Genomic DNA, 16,710 nt, shown 5'->3' on the forward strand with positions numbered 1-16,710 from the left:
TTTATCATTCACAGAATTCAAATTCAAATCCTCCAAATTTCAAACTTTAAAATACTTGGTAAAAACATATTCAATTAGAATTATTTGGCACATATAGATCTTTAAAAAATTCGATCAAATTCTCTCTTTACATTTTTTTTGAAATATAATCAATGCACATAAAAATCAATTAGCACATTTAAAAAATAATGCAAATTTCTTTTTAATACTTAATTAGCTCACTAATTTCTATTTCAGTGTATCAAATATTAAAATAATCTTGAAATTGAATATCTGAATTTTAAAGTTTTGTGATAAAACATTTTTTTTTCTAATTTCTTATATATATATATATATATATATATATGTATATGTATGTATGTGTGTATGTTGTAACAATAATAACTAAAAATGAAGGATTCTGAAGCACGCATTTTTCATGCGTCCACGTGGAAGGTAGTAGCTAGCCAACATGGATGTAATGTGTGGTTTTTCCCCTCGTTTTCTTCTTGCTTACATGTGAGAGAAAACAAAAGAGGCTCGGGAGATGTAACGCTCGACATATTGCTCCGTTTGACCATAGTTGCATTCTTCATTATTTGTTTGTCTCTTTCGTCGTCACCATATCCATTACAATTCCCTAAATTTCTCTTTTTAAATATTAAGGATTCTCTCTCTTTTTTCACAATTCTCATTTGAGTAATTACACCCAAAATACTGTAGGAAAGAGTTAAGTGATGGTTTAATGGAGCATAGGCAACATAAGTTGCCTTTAGCAAGTGCAGAGCAACATGCCACTGATGGCTTCTCTATTAGGCTATGATTCAAACTTCTTATCATCACTATTGGCTTGTATGCCTTTAGAGCTTCCATTGAGACTCTTGGCGCTTTTACATACATGCACCCCTTATATATATATATATATTGTTTTGAGCTTCCGTCTTTCCCTAATTTCTTATATATGTATGTGTATATATATATATATATATATACACACGTGTGTGTGTATTTATTTATGTATATTGTGACAATGTGTGTGTATGTATTTATGTATGTATATTGTGACAATAATAACTAAAAATGGAGGATTTCGAAACATTCTTCATGTGTCCATGTGAAAGGTGGCAGTCAGCCAACCTCGATGTAATATGTGTGTGTGTGTGTATGTATTTATGTATGTATATTGTGACAATAATAACTGAAAATGGAGGATTTCGAAACATTCTTCATGCGTCCATGTGAAAAGTGGCAATTAGCCAATCTCGATGTAATATGTGTGTGTGTGTGTGTGTGTGTTTTTTTTTTTTTTTCTCTTGATTACATGTAAAAGGAGATGCAAGAGACTCGGGAGATATAATGCTTCATATATTGCCGCGTTTTACCATAGTTGCATTATTCATTCTTTGTTTGTCTCCTTTTGTCTTTAGTGTGCCCATTACAATTCCCTAAATTTCTTTTTTTAAATATTAATAAGAATTCTATCTCTCTCTTTTTTTTTAAAAATAATTCTCAATCAAGTAATTATATCCAAAATGCTACAGAAAAGAGCTGAGTGTTGGTTTAATGGAGCATAGGTAGCATAAGTTGCCTTTAGCAAGTGTAGAGCAACACGCCACCTATGACTTCTTTATTACAATGCGATTCAAACTTCTAATCACCACTAATGGCTTGTACGTCTTTAAAGCTTCCTTAAAGACATTGCACATGCTTGAGGCTTCCACTTACACACACTCCTTTCACAATTATGTCTATCTTGTCCAATCCAAATAGAAAGCACCACCATCGCTGCCTCTATTGCCTCTATTTCATTACCATCCTTTGTTTTTTCAAATATTACGAACTTATCAATGCATTATATATTTTTTAAAAATACAAATTCATTTAAATAATTTTAAATATTTTCAAACTAATAACTAATTTTTTTCTTTTTAACACCATTCCTATTTAACTAGGAACTAAATAATTATTACAACAGTATCAATGAGCTCACCTTTATCAGACCCTTTTTAAAATTTCATTTCATTAGTGCTTTGTAATTTTTTGATTGATGTCTCTATTAATTGCATGAATGGTCCCTAAATTATGACTCTATTTCATATTCATCCCTAAAATTTAATTTGTCTTGCAGTTCCAAACTTAAGAAATAATTTCAAATTTTTTTCCACCATAATTTTCAATTTCAAAATTTTTTCCACCATAATTCTCAATTGGGATTGTAGATGGAATTCTAATTTTATACACGACCCGACCCGACCCGACCCGACCCGACCAATTGCCTCAATTTTTTCTTGTGGTTCAACGAGCGCGGCTTAACCGAAAGGTCCGAAGCCTTCTACTCTGCATAAAAGCGGAGAGAGAAGACAACTTACACTTCTAAATTTTCTTTCAGCTTTTGGAGATGACTTTCGTTGCAGACCTCCCGCCTCTCTTATCCGCGAACTCCCCGCACCATTTCGGCACCAGAGCCTGTCAGTTCTCGGCGCTTTCCCTCACTAGAAATTCCCTCTTCTTCAAGCTCTCCGTCCCTCCTCTCGGTAGAAATGCCTGCTCCAGGCGTCGTCTGCCAGGCTTCGGAGTCATTTCCCAGGCCACCGGCGCGCAATCCAGAGGCATTTCCAATGTTGAACTTTCCGCCGCCGCCGATGCTGGCCAAGATCGTCTCTCGAAGGTGATACTGTGTTACCACTAGCGGAATGCTATCTAGTACTTCATTGACTACAGAAGGGCCGGTGTTGTCTTCCTCGCCCTATCATTTGGGAGAACCCTCTCTCTCATTGCAGTTTCATAGATGTCCCTGTGTCCCTTATTGAAGCTTATAATACATTCACACTTTTAAATTACTATAGCTGAACCATCAGACCAGACACTAAACCGAGCTTCTTCTCCGGCACCCTCGCTTAGCCTTGATTTTGTGAGTTCAGCTGGAATACGCGAAGCAGTCCATCTTTTTTTGCATAATTTTTAGCAATTTGAAGTTCATCCAATCTGCATCTTTTGGGAAAAAAACTACTTTGACTGTCGGGTTGGGATGAGGGGGTAGAGGGGAACGGGACTAGGGTGTTAGCATAGCGGGGAACAATAATTTTATTTCCCCGATGTCCAGAAAATGGTGAAGTGGTCAGAGGTAGGCCTTGGGAGAAGCTTTTGAGTAACCTTGGGAAATTACTCCTTCCAGCTGGTTGAATTCTCAAGAAAGAGGAGGTCTCTCTTGAGTTCGACCAAGTAAAAGGGCCCCAGTGAGATGGAAGTCCATGAGAGCAATCAAACTAAGTCCCTTAAACTTTCTTGCTTGAATTCTCCGGTGTCCCCTTGTTCCTTTCATGAGGGAAGAGCACCATGTTGAAATCCCCTCCAATAATCCAAGGAGTATCCGATCTTGTTCTAACTTCATAAAGCTCATTCCAAAACAAATGTTTGGATGGTCCTTCATTTGGTCTGTACACACCGTAAAAAGCCAGAAAAAGCTGTCATCCAACTATTGGACCTACTAAAGCTGTCATTTGATTGGGATTTCAATTTAAAGACGTTGGGAGTTTAACATTTGGGAGCCTTACTGTCAAGAACCTGCTAAAATTAATAAGGTGGTTGATGTGTTGGGGTTGAATAGGAACCTTGTGAATTTCTGTTCGAAATGTGAATCATAGTATTCATTCCTATGGGAATGGGAATTTCCTATTTCTAAGGAGTAAGGAAAGGTGGAGAAGTAAAAAAAAGGGCTACGGTTGAAAACAATCACAATGGAGTTAATGGGATTGAAGGAGCCTAACTGGCAGAACAGAGTGGGGCTGGCAAGGACAGTGTAGACGAAGAACCAGAACTACAGACTTATAATAAGAACCTGAACAGTTTAGAAGATAAAAACAAGAATGGTATGTTGAAAGTGGTGAACCCATTAGGAAAATAGTTGTAAGTGGTAGTTTCTCCTAAGACATATAAGAGGAAAAAAAAGAAGGTGCAGAATGAATAAGTTAGTTATTTTTGTGAATTATTGATGGGATAGGGAAGAGGTAAGTGGGGTAAAGTGGTTAAATTATGAGGATCATTAATTGGAATGCAAGGGGTCTAGAGGATGAGGTGAATGTGGGGCTTATTATGGAAATTTTGAGTAGGAGTTCCCTAAATAATGTTTTTTTTTCAAGAAACTAAACTTCAAAGAGTGGATGGGAGAGTTCCCTCTTAGGGGGTGGGGAAATTCTTGTCTTGTGGGATACTTGTTCAGTTGCTAAAATTGATAGTCTTGGGGTTTTTTTTCCTTGCTGGTGAGTGAAAGGTAGGGGCTAGTGGTGGTTTTTTGGTCTATGGTCCTTCTAGATTGGCTCTTGGGTCTTATTTTGGAATGAGTTATTTGCTGTGTATAGTTTTAGCTATCCTAGTTTTAGGAGGAGGCTTTAATGCAAGCGAGATTTCTTAGGAAAAAGGTGGAGGAAGGATTACCTCAAGTATGAAGAATTTTAATAGGTTTATTAGGGATTATGAGTTAAATAATTTTATTTTTGGTAGTGCTTTATTTTCCTAGAGAGTTCCGAGTAGTTGGGGGGGGGGGGGGGTTGGGAGTATCAGCTAGTCATTTAGATAGGCTCCTGTTTTCAAGGGAGTGGGAGGATTAGTTTCCTAACCTTTCTCAATGGGAACCATTTCCCTATTTCCCCATTTTACTAGGGTCTAGCAAGATCAAGTGGGGTTGACTTTGTTTAGATTTGGAAATATGTGGCTTGGTCATAAGTCCTTTTTTGGTTTTTACGTTAGGAACATTGAAGTATTTTGGGGATATTAGGGCTAAGAAAAATAGCATTTTAGATGAGCTTGATTTGTTGGGTAGGAAAGAAGGGCGTCTTTTGGAGTGTGCCAAGAGGATGATGTTGATAAAGAAGTTAAGAGGAGGTGATATTTAGGGAAATGAGGGGTTGGAGGCGAAAGAAGAAATTTAAATGGGTCAAGTAAGGTGACTGTAGTTCAACATATATTTTTACTACGGATTTATTTTTTTGATATTTGAGGTGATTATAATTTTTTTTTTTTTGCTAATTTGTTTATCAAGGATGGGGGGCAGGCCTATGGGTGAGTGATTGTTGCTATGGGTGTGCAACCTCTTAGGGATAAGAGACATAGGACTAAAGAGAGCCAAAAAAGGATCTTTCATGTATAATCCTACATAATCTTGAATGTTATCAGTTATGGTACGTAGACCAAATGATACAATGCAAGCAAAAGTTCATAGATTCACGGAGATATAGAACATCATAGAAGCTATCATGTTTGCATATCTATCATTTGAGTCTCCAACAATTATTCCAATAATTACATATCCGATTTGTTGACCTATGGACGAATATTGAAGCATACGTTTCATGCTTGTTTGAGTAGTAGCAATGAGATTCCCCAATATCATGCTAAGAATAGCTAAGACTTCCAGAAGAAGATGCCATTCATTTGATGAAAAATAAAAAAGAATATCGAAAATTCAAGTGGCTAAAGCTGAAGCAGCTACTTTCGAAGTAATAGAAAGAAAAGCAACCAGAAACTGAACTGAATCAAAACTTTTGGTTTGGTGTTTTTGAGAACCGAAACAAATCTAAACCCTTCGATTAACCAATGGTCTGGTTAACTAAAGTTTGGTTCGGTTCGGTTATCCGATCCGAACCGATTTTTAAATCATTTTAATTTTTTTAATGAAAATTAGATATTTTACTTGGATTTTGATAACGTGTGCATTTACACTTTATTTATATAAATTAATCACCAAAAAAAATATTTAGTGCATACTATTTTTTAACTTCAAGATATATTATATAAATTATTATATAGTAATGTATAACATAAATGATATATATTGTAAATAAATTCATATATCAGTTTGGTTCGGGTAAATATCGGTTCCGGTTCATGAACATAAAAACCGAAATTGAACCAAGAACCTAAAATCGTAAAAAGTATGAATCGAAACCAAACCGAACAAATCGTTTAACCAAATTTTTTCGGTTTGGTTTGGATCAGATTGGTTTTCAATAACAGCCCTAGTTGGGGGTGGAGTCTTATTTGTAGTATGTTAGTGACATTAAAGCAATTGTGTTTAGGGTGGAGAGGGATAAGGCTCTAGGTTCGGAGGGGTTTTCTTTTAGGGTTGTTGGGATGACAAAAATTTTCAATGAGTTCTATTTTAGTGGTATTTAGGGAGAAAGTATTAACTCGACTTTCATCACTTCAGTGCCTAAGAAGAATAGGTCTATTAAAGTTGCTGATTTTCGGTTTACTAGTTTAGTAACTAGTGTAATAAAATCATTGCGAAGGTTCTAGCTGATAGGCTGAGCTCTATGCAAGGAGGTACTATTTTTGAGGTTCAAAGTGCTTTTGTGGGGAGTAGGTAGATTGTAGATGCTCTTTTTGAAGCAAATAAGGTTGTTGGGGATGCTCGTGGAAGGAGAGAAAAAGGGGCCATTTCTTAAGTTGTTATGAAAAGGCTCATGATTGAGTAAGCTGGAATTTTCTTAATAAAATTCTTTTGCGGAAAGGGTTTGGAGAAATGTTGCGGGCTTGGATGGGTGGTGTTCATCTAATGCCTCTTTCTTAGGCATTATTAATGGAGAGCCTAAATCTAAGGGGTTAAGCAAGGGGATCCTCTTTCTTCTTTTTTTGTTTGTTCTAGTGAAGGTCTTGAGTAGATTGGTTTATAGTGCTGTAGATGGAGGGCTTGTGAGAGGGATTGGGGTGAGGGTTGTGGTGTCCCATCTTGAATTTATAGATGATCCTATTTTTCTTCTTAGAGGATCATATGGGATCTTTTTAAAATTTTTTTACTATGTTGCAATTATTTGAGAGGGCCTCTAGTTTAAAAATAAAGCTGTGGAAGAGTGGGATAGCTTGTATTAATTTGAGTGTATCTAGATCTTTGGAGTTGCCCTCTTCAGCAGGACATGGTGTTCTAGATTGGCCTTTACTTTATTAGGGGTGCTTTTATGTGGTAATCCTAGGTCAGTTGAGTGTGTGGTAAAGAAGGTGTCCAAGAGGTTGAGTGGGTGGGAGGGTGCTTTATTTTCCTTAGATGGGCGTATTGCCTTCATTCAGGCATCACTTTCTAGTAATCCTCCCTGTTTCTTCTGAATTTTTAGATTTGCAGTGGTGGTAGCTGGAAATATTGAGGAAATCATGAGAGATTTCCTGAGTGGGGAAGAAAAGGGATCATTTGGTTAGTTGGGAGGTTGCTTGCAGGTCTAAAAATGAGGGAGTTTAGGTCTTGGGAAGTTGGTGTCTAAAAACGTTGTTTTGGTGCGCAAATGGCTGTGGCATTTTTTCTTAAGAGGAGTCTTCCCTTTGTCTCGAAGTTATTAGAAGTAAACTTGGCTTGCAGGGTAATGAGTGGGGTACTAATTTGGGGTTGTTGTCTTTGGAAGGGTATTTTACAGTTGTATCCTCTTTTTATTCCTTCTACTAGAATTTTTTTGTGGGTAATGGGTACCATATTTGGTTTTGGGACGACATTTGAGTGGGGCTTTATTCACTTTGCACTTCTTTTCCTCGTATGAATGGACTGCCCTCATTGTGCAACGAATATATTTCTTCATTCTTTATTTCAAAGGGGATGAATTCTCTTGGGATTTTCATATTTGTGGGCTCTTAATGATAGGGAGGTGTTGGAGCTCACCTCCTTGTTATGTTTGTTGGAAGGTAGCCTTCCTTCCGATAGGAGGGACTCGTTCGTGGATTCTTGATTTCCCGCCTTGGGGGGGGGGGGGGGGGGGGGGGGGGGGGGCAAGTCTTGTTTTGAGCAATTGACCCATAAAAATATATCCTTCTTCTTCATTGTTCTATTTGGAATGCCAAAATCTTGTCAAATATTAAGGCTTTTATTTGGTTTGTTGTTCTTAATAGAGTTAACACTAACAATCTGTTGCAGAGTAGGAGGCCTTTTTTGGCATCTCTCGATATGCATGTTCTTTAAGTTTTTTGATAGTTCAGAATCTGTCTCTCACATGATCCTTCATTGCTCCTTTTCATGGAGGGTGCAGAACAATCTTTTTGGCCTATTTGGGGACAGCTGGGTGTATCTGGAGTCAGTGGAGGATTTATTGGCTTTCTCAATTTTAGGTTTAAGGAGGGGTAAAGATGGGCCAGTCTCTGGAGGTGCATAACTTTAGTTGTTTGTTGGGGGTTTGGTTGGAGTGAAATGCCTGTATTTTCACAGGAAAGAGGATGTCTTTGTCTATGCTTCGGGAGAGGATTTAGTATTTGGCCTCATTGTGGGCTTTCCCAGTAGGTTGTTTATAGGGAGTCTTTTTTTTTAGTCTCTCAGCGTGATTGGCAGATGGTGCTGTTTTGATATTTTTTTGTTTTATCTTCTAAGGAAGATTTCTTATGCTTCTCTTTGTGCTTCCTGATCTCTTCAATAAAAATATCGTCTTTTTCAACAAAATAAACCTTTTAGCTTTATCATTGAGACCCCAAACATTCTTAGAAATAAGCTGTAAGGTCATAGGTCCACCAAATAAACCGTGCTGTGGCCATCCTTTTTGAGGATTTGAAAAACTCCCGTTTATATCATAGTTTTTACCGAAAATTCCTGTCTTTTCAATTCCCAGCTCATATCTTTCTTTTTGCTGTTACAAAAATTCCTCTTAAAGTTTTGTTTGCCTTCCCTTTCTCTCTCTCTCTCTCTCTCTCTATTACCTCAAACAAGCTCATGGCCTTTTCCTCAAAGCCATCAAATGAGACCCTAATGGCTTTGTTCACATCATGACTTTATGAAGAAACCAATTAGAAACTTGGTCCTTGAACTGTTCGCTATCATTGTCAATGCACCTGAATTCCTCAAAGTTTGGTGATTGCATGTCCACTGGGTTGTAGTCCAGGAGTGCCTTATCACACACTGGATCAAGGTGAAGTTTGGTTAGAGTTGTTGTAAAGAAGGGTTCTCATAACTTTGTTGAACATCATATAGACTCCTTGATGAAGCTACAGAGTTGGCTGCTTTCCTCTTAGTTTGGTTAGAGTCAGGTTGAGGTTGAGGGTTAGGGTGAGGGTGCGGGTGAGGGTGAAGATCATGGTCATGGAGGGCAGTTTCCGTGTTGAGCGTGGGGGTGCTAGGTGTCACGGGCCGATTATTTTCACACCTTTGTGAAAGGACCGTGTGGCGCTAGCTAAAGCACTCTTATTTAACTAGCCAGCCTATTGTTTACCACAATTCATCAACGAAACACTTTCATTATCATTCAATCAAATATCAGCGGAAGTAGTAGGCAATTATGAAAGCAGTGGTAAGCAAGCATTAAACATTGAAGCAACGTTACTCATGAACAACATCTTCGTTAACATTGTGTGTTTAGCGAGAGAGGCAAGTAGGCTAAACACGTTGACAATAGCTAGTGAGTTTTACAAGATTGATGAACACTCACCCTCCCCTTAAGAGCTTTACATGTAATTCTCATCCTAGCACTAGAAAACATCAAAGTGACCGAGGAGTCATACTGCCTTATTTGGCATATAGTGAAACTACTACTAGAAAATAAACCTACACTAGTATTTATATGATGGAAACCCATCCCTAACGCGCGAGACAAGCGGTCACAGGCAAGCATAATGCCCTAATCAAGCTCGGCTTGTGATGCTCCCCCACTTATGTGGTCGACGTCCTCGTAGACTTTGACGCTAGGTACACTTCAATTTTGTCCACGAACAGTTGCATATCTTTCGTAGAAATCCAGTTGATTTCTTCATCACCAAGGCCTGTCCACTTCACTAAGGACTTATGCCCCTTCTTCGTTGAGGATATGAACTCTCTGTCTACAAGGATATCTTCAACTTCATGTCTGTTAGGTTGCACTGTCTTCAACTCTGCTTTGTTTGATTGACTTCTGCTCGGATCGTCGGTGTCGGCGTTGAACGGCTTGGGGTAGCTGATGTGAAACACAGGATGCACTTTCATCCAAGTTGGAGGGTCGATTCTGTAAAAGGCCTTCCTGACTTTGGTGAAGATGGGGATTGGCCCTTCATATTTGCAAAGTAGTCTCCTATCTCGTCCTCGTAGCGACCTGATCTGTTCAGGATTGAGCTTAACAAGCACCAAGTCACCTACGTTGAAGTGATATGGTCTTCTTCCCTGATCGGCCCACTTCTTCATCTGCTTAGAAGCTTTCTCCAGGTAGGCTCGGGCGATCTCTGCATCCTGTCTCCATTCTCTGGTGAAGATGTACGCCCTGAGCCTCTTTACTCTGTACGACTCATCCACTGTGTGAGGTAACATCAGTTGCTGGCCTGTAACAAGCTCAAAAGGGCTCTTGTTGGTTGTTGAGCTCTTTTGGGCGTTGAAACATAATTGAGCCACATCAAGTAGTTGCACTCAATTCTTCTAGTTGGCATTGACGAAATGGCGCAAGTACTCTTGCAATAGCCTATTGAATCTCTTCGTTTGTCCATTTGTCTATGGTTGATAACTCGAAAAGATGTCAAGATGTGAACCGAGGATTATGAAAAGTTCTGTCTAGAAGTTGCTGGTGAATCGTGAGTCTCAGTCACTAACAATATCTTGGGGAACATCCCAATATTTCTCAACATTCGTAATGAATAATTGTGCTGTCTCCTCTGCTGAACAGTACTTTGGTGCGGCTATGAACGTACCATACTTTGAAAACCTGTCTATAACCACAAGTATAAACCCTGCATCTCCCACTCTGGGCAGGTTGGTGATGAAGTCTAGTGAGACACTTTCCCACGGTTTGGATGGTATTGGTAGGGGCTCCAGCAGCCATGCAATCTTCTTCTGCTCCACCTTGTCTTGGCAAGTGAGACATGTTCGGGTATAATGAACCACATCATCATACATGTGCGGCCAATAATACATTTGCTTCAGTAGTTTTGTCATTGGAGCCGTTCTCTGCGAATGCCCCTCTACGAACTTCGTGTAATAGTTGGCAAGGCCAAGAAAGGAACGCAAGTCCTTCACTGCCGTGGGGATCTTCCATTCTTGAATCGCCCTTACCTTATCCATATCCCTCTGGATATGACCTTGTCAATCACCTGATCAAAGAATTTGATGCTCTGTTGAGCGAAAGAGCACTTCTCTTTCTTCAAGTATAGATTGTTCCCCCTCAGCTTGCCGAACACCTTTTGTAGATGCTCTACACCCCGTTGTGGAGGCAAGTTGTGAGGCAGCTTATCCGACATCACCTTCTTGTACTCATCCAACATCGCTTGGATGGTCGTAGGCACCCGCTCTTGGCCTGCTTCTTCATCTACCACCACCGTGGCTATATACGTCTGCTCACCCTTTCTCAATCCCTTCTTGAGTTGCATGGCTAAAAGGAGCATCCCATCATCTCCTTTTGTTGCAACGACTTGCACCATGCAAGGGTGATCTCCCATCAGAGATAGGGAACCAGCCGAAGGCATTAGCACTGTCTTCGTCCCTCTCAGGAATTCCATTCCCAAAATGACTTAAAAGTCATCCAATGGCACCGCTGTGAAATTTGCATGACTTTCCCACTGTCCAAGTTTCACAGTCACTTGCTTGACTACTCCCAGAGTAGGCTGGGCTACACAATTCACTTCTTTCATGCGTCCCGTATCCTTCTTCAAGGATAAGTTGAGTCTCCATGCTTTCGGTTGCGAAACAAAATTATGAGTAGCTCTGGTATCCACCACAGTGCGAGTACTCTTCCCATTGATCCTCAAGGACACAAATATCAGTCCTTTTGCTTGTGTAACTTTTGGAGCTTTCGCCTGCTTTTCCAATATGCTCACCAGTCGCATTGAACCCATCCTTGGGGCATCCTCCTCTTCCCCATCACTTTCCACTACCTGCTCCGTAGTGGAAGCTTGTAAGGCATTGAGTAATCTCTTGTGTGGGTACTCAATAACTCTGTGAGGGCCTCGACACAAGTAGCATTAAATTTTACCCTTTCCATTTGGTGTGTTGAACCCTTGAGATGATGAAGCTTCATTCGAAGTTGAGGCCTTCTAGTCGGCTCCCCCACTTTTGGGTTTGCCCTTCTTGAAAGACTTTCCGTTGTTTCCCCCTACGCCAAACTCTTTGGACGAAGCAGTAGTATCACCAACGTAGTCAGTCAAGCGCTCCGCAGCAGCTTGTGCAGTAGAAAAGTCTTGAATTCTTTGCCTGTGATGTCCTGTTCTTGCCCATGGTATCAATCCCTCAAAAAAATAGAATAGCTTATCCTTTTCTAACATGTCTTTGATATCCAACATCAAAGCAAAAAATTGTTTCACATATTCCTTGATTGACCAAGTATGCTTGAGGTCTCTCAGCTTTTTCCTAGCATTATACTCAACATTCTTTGGAAAGAATTGGGCCTTGAGCTTTCTCTTCAAGTATGCCCAACTATCCACTACACAGCGTCCATTTTCAATTTCATTGTAATTGGTACGCCACCACAGTTTGACATCACCAACCAAGTACATGGTCGCAGTATACACTTTTACCTGTTCTGAAGCCATCCTCATAGCGCGAAAGTACTGCTCCATATCAAACAAGAAGTTCTCCAACTCGTTGGCATCATGGGCACCCCCATATGTCCTGGGTTTTGGTACCTTGGTCTTGCTAAACTCCTGAGCGTTAGAGTTTCCTATAGCAAGAACCATCAGATTCATCTCTGCATCTAGATCAGCTATCCAAGATTGCAAAGGTTCCACAGTATGGTGAAAGTCCTATGACATTTCACCTATCAAAGTTGCTTGATGCTTTTGTGATTCCATCACTTCATCAACAAGTCCCCTCAGCCATCTCAGTGGTCACATTGTTGGCTGTTGTCTTAGCCTGTGCTTCCAGCACACTGATTCTCTCAGCATTGGTTGGTGCCATGGTCATTTACCAAAGATTTCCCAATCCCACAACGAAGGCAACTGAATTCACGTAGCAACTAATGGAGCTCTGATACCATGTGTCACGGGTCGACTATTTTCACACCATTGTGAAAGGACGGTGCGGCGCTAGCTAAAGCACTCTTGCTTAACTAGCCAGCCTATCGTTTACCACAATTCATCAACAAAACACTTCATTATCATTCAATCAAATATCAGCGGAAACAGTAAGCAATTATGAAAGCAGTGGAAAGTAAGCAGTAAACATTGAAGCAACTTAATTCATTAACAACACCTCCGTTAACATTGTGTGTTTAGCAAGGCAGGCAAGTAGGCTAAACACGTTGACAATAACTAGTGAGTTTTACAAGATTGATGAACACTCACCCTCCTCTAAGAGCTTTACATGCAATTCTCATCTTGGCACTAGGAAACTTCAAAGTGTCCAAGGAGCCATACTGCCTTATTTGGCATATAGAGAAACTACTACTAGAAAATAAACTTACACTAGTATTTACATGATGGAAACCCATTCCAAACGCACGAGACAAGCGGTCACAGGCAAGCATAATGCGCTGAATAAGCTTGGCTCGTGACGGGTAATGGGTGTCCAATTACAACAACAACAAGCCTTAAGTTCCACTATTTTGGGTTGGTCATATGAATCATTTTCTGCCAATTCACGCGATCGAGGGCATTTTCTTTGAATAACTTCAGAGCTATTAAATCCTTCCTCACCACTTCATTTGTTCACCTCTTTTCTAGTACCATTTACAATCACCAGCTTGCTCCTCCTCACTGGTGCACTACTTGGCCTACATTTCATATGCCCAAACTATCTAAGCTGCTGCTTCCTTATCTTATCTTCTACTGGTTCTATGCCTAACTTATTTCGAATATGTTCATTCCTTAATTTATCCTTTAATGTTTTACCACTCGTCCACCTTAGCATGTGCATTTCGGCAACTTCTAGTTTTTGATTGTGTTGTTTCTTAGTTGCCCAACATTTTGATGTGTACAACATGCCTGGTCTTATAGCCATCCTATATAACTTTCCTTTCAATTTTAATGGTATTCTGTAAATCTATGATTGCACAGCATACCTGACGCACTCCTCCATTTGACTCAACCTGCTTTAACTTTATGTGCTACATCCTCTTCAATTTCTCCTCTGCTTGCATACTAGATCCAAGAGATCGAAATCTATTAGTGCTGTTAATTTCGTGTTTATCAAGTTTAATCTTGCCTTCAGAATTCCTCCTTATAGGGATGAAATTATATTTTAAGTATTTTGTCTTATTTCTACTTATCTTGAAACCTCTAGACTCTAAAGTTGTTCTCCAAAGTTCCAACTTAGATTCTACCCAACTCTTAATTTTTCATCAATCAAAATAATATCATCTGCAAACAGCATACACCATGGGATCTCACTTTGGGTATTCCTAGTAACTTCATCAATCACTAAAGCAAATGAGAGTTTGCTGGCCCAGGATCGTGGGGGAGATCAGGAGGGATGGTTGTGCTTTTGCCTTTCAAGGAGTCAAAAGGGCTTGGTTTTGGGCTGGAATGAAGGTTTTGGGCATAAGGATAAGCTCTTGCTGAGGTCTTTAAAGCAACTGGAAAGGGACAGCCCACTGTTTTCATAACTGAATTGAGAGGGATCCAGCTGTGTGCCCAAGTTTGAGTCCCCCACGAGTCATGACCATTTTAGCAAAAGTGCGCAGAGGTAGAGTTGTCATCTTCAAGCTCAATGGTTGTGCTGGGCTTTTCCTGAGGGTGATGCTGATGTAATGGCCTCAGTAAGGGCAAGTGCACACTGCCTCTGTGGGATTCTGGCTCTCGGTTTCTTCAAGGTGTGGAGAGTCCCATCTCAGTTCAGGGCGAGGCAATCAGAGATCTTCGCTGGAGAACAGGATTGTTAGCTGTTTTCTTGGGCCTAAAAAGGTTTTGTCAACCCAATTCCCCTGCTGCTGTTGAGATCTTATGCCAGCCCTTGGAGTCAAAAGCCTTCTGGAAAGGCAATGAACCTCCATCTACCTATGTTAATCTCTGCGAGAGCTAGGAACCTGCCAAACCTGTTCTCTTTAAGTTGGCGCATTAGGGTTTCTCCCCCTTCCACTTCCTTCTGAACCATGAGGGAGGTTTGTTGCTGGCCCAGATTTCAGCCCATGATGTGAGAAACCAGTCCACCCGTTTTTCTTCCATGAAGATGGAAAACCTTCCAGGTTTTCAGTGACCCTGATTAGATTGAGTTTTTCTCCATAAAATACCAAGTCAATTGATTTCCTCTCCACGACCATCAACCTTTATATGTTGGCTTCGCATGAGAGATAGGGAGAGAGACTGTTTGCCAGCTTTCAAATGTATCACAGAACCTTTCTTCTTTGGTTCATATCCCACTCAGCAAATTAATCTTTCAAATCTAGAAGATTTCTTCAACAACACTAGAGAGCATATAAAACTTAATATTATTAACAATATTGAAGTATCAATTTGACTCTTTAACTTTAACTGTACTGCCTAAATATGTTACAGTTGCAATCTGATAGCTTGTTTTCTTTGCCAAAGTGCAGGTCCCAATATCGAATATCAGAAATTTCTGCATTATTGCACATATTGACCATGGGAAGTCGACGCTAGCAGATCAATTGCTTCAAATGACTGGTACTGTGCAGAAGAGGGAAATGAAGGAACAATTTCTTGATAATATGGATTTGGAGAGAGAAAGAGGCATCACAATCAAATTGCAGGTTTGTATTCTGAAGTTTTTTTTTTTTTGAAATGATGAAAAGAAAACAGGGATAGCCCTCTCAAATATCATTGAGCAGAAAGTTCAATAACTTCTAGGAATAGCTGGGGATCTTCTTTACATTGATTTCCTTGAAATAATTTTTATTATAAGTAGATCATATGGTATAAATGTTCCTCATATTTGATACATTTGTCTCACTTTATTTGAGTTTTTGCATCCCAAGTTGAACATTACTCATAAGTTTAAAAAAGTAAAATTGCACCTAGTACCATGTTGAAAAATGTGTATTTGGCTAGTTCTACTACAAGTTGCAATTGATGCCAAAATGTTATTGATAAACTTGCATTCGGCTGGAGGTCCTCCTGTCCATGCATGATTTATATTAATCAAACGCTTGGCACTTGAGGCCAAGGGAGTCATCTAGGGAAGCTTCCATAAGAACTTGATATGTTATTTTCATTGCCTATCAATTATGTGCTCAATATAACATTAATGAGAAGACACTAATAGTTTCTTTATTCCGATTTTATTATTCGATTGGATTGTGCTATTTATTCGTCTACTGTATAGAAAAAAATTGCTCTACAAGTTATTTAATAATTTCTCATTTAAATTTTTTTTTGGGGATGGTTTGGTGAAAGTTGATTGAAGTTGCTTATTCTTCACTAGTTTTTTATTGTTATTGGGCAACCTAAAGAATGGTTTAAATCCTTTCGAGGGCTTCATCAAGGGGATCCTTTGTCTTCATTTGCATTTACTTTGTTGGTTGATGTATTTGGATGCTTTTACAGGTTAGGTGTAATTTTGAGGATTAAGGTTGGGACGGATGTGTGGAGATCTCCCATCTCTAGTTTGCTGATGATCCCATTTTTTGTTTTTCCATATTGTGGTTAAATTTCAGAGAGTGCTTGTTTTATGGAAGAATTTTTAGAAAGTTTTGGTTTAAAGATAGATAGGGGCAAGTGTGATAGTGGCTATTTATCTGAGTTATAGGGAGATTGAGAACTTCAGTTCATCAGCAGCTTGCTCCTGTTTTGGCTTGGCCTCTGACTTATCTAGGCCTCCAGGGATAATCTTTGATTTGTTGGTTTTTAAGATTTAGTGGTGGAGCATGTTGATGCAGGATCTTTCAAGTTTAGCATTGACATTGATTGGCAATAGGAGCTCATTTGGTT

The 16,710-nt window shown here is 39.5% G+C and overlaps 1 protein-coding gene across 3 annotated transcripts in view; it reads left to right on the forward strand.

The window, feature by feature from the left end:
* Window positions 1-2,338: 2,338 nt before the first annotated feature.
* The window catches only part of LOC131160630 (translation factor GUF1 homolog, chloroplastic), a 116,580-nt gene continuing 102,208 nt past the window's right edge, over window positions 2,339-16,710 (forward strand). For 2 of the 3 annotated variants that reach the window (XM_058116479.1, XM_058116478.1), the window contains exons 1-2: window positions 2,361-2,647; window positions 15,357-15,533. In XM_058116479.1, coding sequence (XP_057972462.1) covers window positions 2,378-2,647; window positions 15,357-15,533 — 447 coding nt within the window. In that variant the 5' untranslated portion in view covers window positions 2,361-2,377. Of the gene's footprint in view, window positions 2,648-15,356; window positions 15,534-16,710 lie in introns of all 3 variants that reach the window. The other variant, XM_058116476.1, reaches the window with a different exon arrangement.

This window comes from Malania oleifera, chromosome 7, assembly GCF_029873635.1.
Source record: "Malania oleifera isolate guangnan ecotype guangnan chromosome 7, ASM2987363v1, whole genome shotgun sequence".
Lineage (NCBI taxonomy): Eukaryota > Viridiplantae > Streptophyta > Magnoliopsida > Santalales > Ximeniaceae > Malania > Malania oleifera.